Source organism: Austrofundulus limnaeus, unplaced genomic scaffold (assembly GCF_001266775.1).
Source record: "Austrofundulus limnaeus strain Quisiro unplaced genomic scaffold, Austrofundulus_limnaeus-1.0 Scaffold664, whole genome shotgun sequence".
Taxonomy (NCBI): Eukaryota; Metazoa; Chordata; class Actinopteri; order Cyprinodontiformes; family Rivulidae; genus Austrofundulus; species Austrofundulus limnaeus.
Window position 1 is genome coordinate 104,302 of NW_013953066.1, and position 3,730 is coordinate 108,031.

General features: G+C 40.8%; 1 protein-coding gene across 1 annotated transcript in view; it reads left to right on the forward strand.

Annotated features, from left to right (window-relative positions):
* Positions 1-874, forward strand: part of tbc1d13 (TBC1 domain family, member 13) — an 8,102-nt gene extending 7,228 nt beyond the window's left edge. Inside the window, exons 11-12 of the mRNA XM_014027595.1 lie at positions 584-641; positions 722-874. Coding sequence (XP_013883049.1) covers positions 584-641; positions 722-793 — 130 coding nt within the window. The 3' untranslated portion in view covers positions 794-874. The remainder of the gene's footprint in view (positions 1-583; positions 642-721) is intronic.
* The last annotated feature ends 2,856 nt before the right edge of the window (positions 875-3,730 follow it).

Below are 3,730 nucleotides of genomic sequence, written 5' to 3' on the forward strand. Positions count from 1 at the left end.
CATGACGCATTCCTGTCTGACGGGCTGTACTTCCTGTCTGACGGGCTGTACTTCCTGTCTGACGGGCTGTACTTCCTGTCTGACGGGCTGTACTTCCTGTCTGACGGGCTGTACTTCCTTCCTGTCTGACTGACTCAGTTTCAGTGGTCTGGACTGCAGGCCTCAGGGATTGTGAACTAAAACCTTTAATTACAGGATTATGAAAACCCAGAGAGACCAGGTCAGTCTTCAGCTCTGTTTGGCTGATATTTAGCTGAGGTTTTTAACATCATGGAGCTGAAATAAAACAGCTGCAGATTTCTGACAGCAGGGGGGGCTGTTGATCCTGAACTCAAAAAACCTGATTTCCTGTAGAAATGAGACTATAGGTGAGTTCTGAAGGGGTCTGGTCTTGGTGGTCCTGGTTCTGATGGACCCAGAAGCTGCTGTAGAAGCCTGCAGGTCCAGACAGGGAGCAGGAAGTGCTTGTCCAGAACCTGACTGTGTCTCTGTTGTAGAACCCTGCAGGTCCTGTAGAAGCCTGCAGGTCCAGACAGGGAGCAGGAAGTGCTTGTCCAGAACCTGACTGTGTCTCTGTCTGCAGACTGATCCGGGACAGCCTGCTGTCAGGAGACTTCACCGTCAACATGAGGTCACTGCAGGTGGGTCGGGTCAGAACCACAGCTGAGCTTCTCCTCTCCTCTGCTGCTCCTCACATCCTCTGTTCTCCTTTCTCCTGCAGGACTATCCCATCTCTGACGTCCACCTGATCCTGACCAAAGCCAAAGACCTGCAGGACAACTCCTCCTCATAACACCTCCTCTGACTCCTGAGCCGAGGAGGTCCTCCTCCTGACCTGAGGTCCTCCTCCTGACCTGAGGTCCTCCTCCTGACCTGAGGTCCTGCTCCTGACCTGAGGTCCTCCTCCTGACCTGAGGTTCTGCTCCTGACCTGAGGTCCTCCTCCTGACCTGAGGTTCTGCTCCTGCTGGGAGGTGGAACCTTGTATCTGCAATATAGAATCTGGAGGAAACATTTTGATGTTCCTGAAGGAGGAGGAGCCACGTTCCCCCTGATGCATCATGGGAAGAGACTCCTTCTGTTGGTCGTTTCTCCTGTGAGGGAGGTGCAGCAGGAGGAGTAGCAGGAGGTGAAGGAGGAGCAACACAACACTACAGAAACCCTCGCTGTGGTTTAATGAATTCTGAGACTTTTATTGTGAAAAACTGGTTTCCTTCTTCAGTTGAATGAAACAGGAAGTGAAGAACTCACCAGGTTCAGTATTTTAACAGAAATAAATCAAGTCCAGAAGCTCCATGAAGCTTTTTAATCCACTTTAATCTGCTTTAATCCANTTTAATCTGCTTTAATCCAGTTTAAACTGGTTTAATCTGCTTTAATCCAGTTTAAACTGGTTTAATCTGCTTTAATCCAGTTTAAACCAGTTTTATCCGGTTTAATCCAGTTTAATTGGTTTAATCCATTTTAATCTGGTTTAATCGACTTTAATCCCGTCATGCTCCTGATGTCAGATTAATTTCTTGGACTCTGGAGGAGAAAACCTTTCAGATAATCTTTAATCTGAGCTTCATGTTGATGATAATCTTTGACAGAATCTGGATTTTTGGTTGTTTTCCCTCCAATAATCTGCCTCTTGATGTTTGGGATTAAAGTCTCTGAAGGAGAAGAAACAGGGTTTAATCTGAGCTCATGGTGGCAGTAATCTGCCAGATTATTTAGATGTAATCCCTCATGTTGAGCTACAAACAGCTCATTAGAATCAGCTGCTAATCCGAGGATTATGTTGGTTTGCTTTGGATTTTAGGATTAAAAAACTGAGATTACGACAGCAGATTAGCGTTAAAATGATTCAAATATAAATTTATTTTAGTCTCTGAAGTTTAATCCTGATAAAGATTTGAGTTAAAGGATTAAAACTTCAGATGAATCTACAGATTATTATAATCTGGGTTAATCTGAAACAGTCAAAAAGAAACAAATCATTCAGATTAAAGGAAAGAAATAAAAAGTGAATGAGGAGATTAAATAACTGCAGATTTAATCTTTGTTTCTAAAATATCTTTATAATCTCATGTTTAAACTCAGATTATTAAAATAAAATAAATCTGTTTTTCTGCCTRAAATGATGAAAATCATCTCAGATGTTTCTGGTTCTTTAGCTCGGTTTTAATCCACTAAATATTGAACAGATTAAAGTATAAAATATTTGTTTGGAAATAATTCAACAGGAAGCTTCAGACTGAAGAAACGTTTGAATGAAAACTGACAGAAACAGAAAAAACAATGTTTATTTTCAGGAATATTTAATTAAAATCATGAATGAAGCTGTTTTTATCAGGAAACWGTAGTTTTGTTGTTTCAGAAGAGAAGCTGAGTTCCTGTTTGTTTCAGTCTCAGACTGTGACAGCAGGGGGCGTCGCCTCAACACAACCTCAACATGAAGTTTAAACCTGAATTTAACCCAAACCAACATGTCGGTCCAGGTTCTGCTGGTCCTGCTGGTTCTGACTGGTCCAGATTGGACCTCAGTGAGTTTAGTGAGACTCTTGTTTGTGTTTAAGAATAAAAAGTTAAAGTTTTGAATGAAGCTGCAGCTCAGAGTTCGTCTGGATCAGATAAATGTTAATCTGGAGTTACAGGAAGAGTTCAGATTAACAGATTAAATGTCCAGATTATGAAACTTTTAATCTGCTTGTGATCTTTGCTTCCATCAGAGGCCAAAACAAACCTGAACCTGGTTCACATGTTTAATGAATCAAAGGTTTTAATCTGAGCAGAACAAACRGACGTTAAACTGTCGTCAGCTGAATGTTCAGATCAAAAACCAAAACAGACGTTTGAAAGTTTGTTTTTTAGTTTTGAGGGACTGTTACTAATAAAACCAACTTCTTTTTATTTATTTTGTCACTTTGTGTTCGGGGTGATTGTTGAATATAATTCTGTTGTTTGCATGATTTAGATTTTGTAAAACTTCTTATTTTATTTTTATTTTTTTGTAATTGTCTCCAGTGTTGAAATAATTGTACAGAATTGTTTTTACATGTTTGCAGATGTGAAATAAAACAATGGAAGAAATAAAAGACTATTAAAATCTGTTGAAAAACATAAAAAGACTCCATTGTTTCAAATAGTTTGAACAGAAACCCTGACTTTCCTCTGTTCAGCAGCTGATGTTTATTCAACATGAAACAGGTGTGAAGAGGCTGCAGGTGAGGCAGGACGCAGGTAGGAGGCGCTCCTGAGTCCAGAGACTTCCTGTTGATCTGAGCACGCGCACAGGAAGCTAGCTTCCAGTTAGCAGGTGAAGTAAAAACAGGTCTACAAGTTGACAGGCTGCACTTCAGTGGGACACAGAGAAAAGCTCTGCAACGAGTTTCTAACTGAGATTAACGGATTAAATTATTCCAGGTGTTAAAATCCTGCAGAGACTCTTTAAACAAAGTTAAATTAAAACWATAACATCATGTCACCGTGTCTGAATAATATCTAATGTTGAACTCTGCCTCTGTTGAAAAACTCACTTTAAATAATCAGAAACTTGGAAAAACAAGAACAATTTTAAAAAAATGTAATATCTCATAAACAGACCCCTTTGTGATATTTTGGTTATAGTCATGTTACAAATTGGTTGCTTATGTATTTTTTGTAACAGTTTGGCTTCTCTGCGGTGGGGGGCTGGCCAGGCGTCCTGGTGCGGCCCGGGCCGGGCCTTGGCTGTCTGCTCCTCTCCA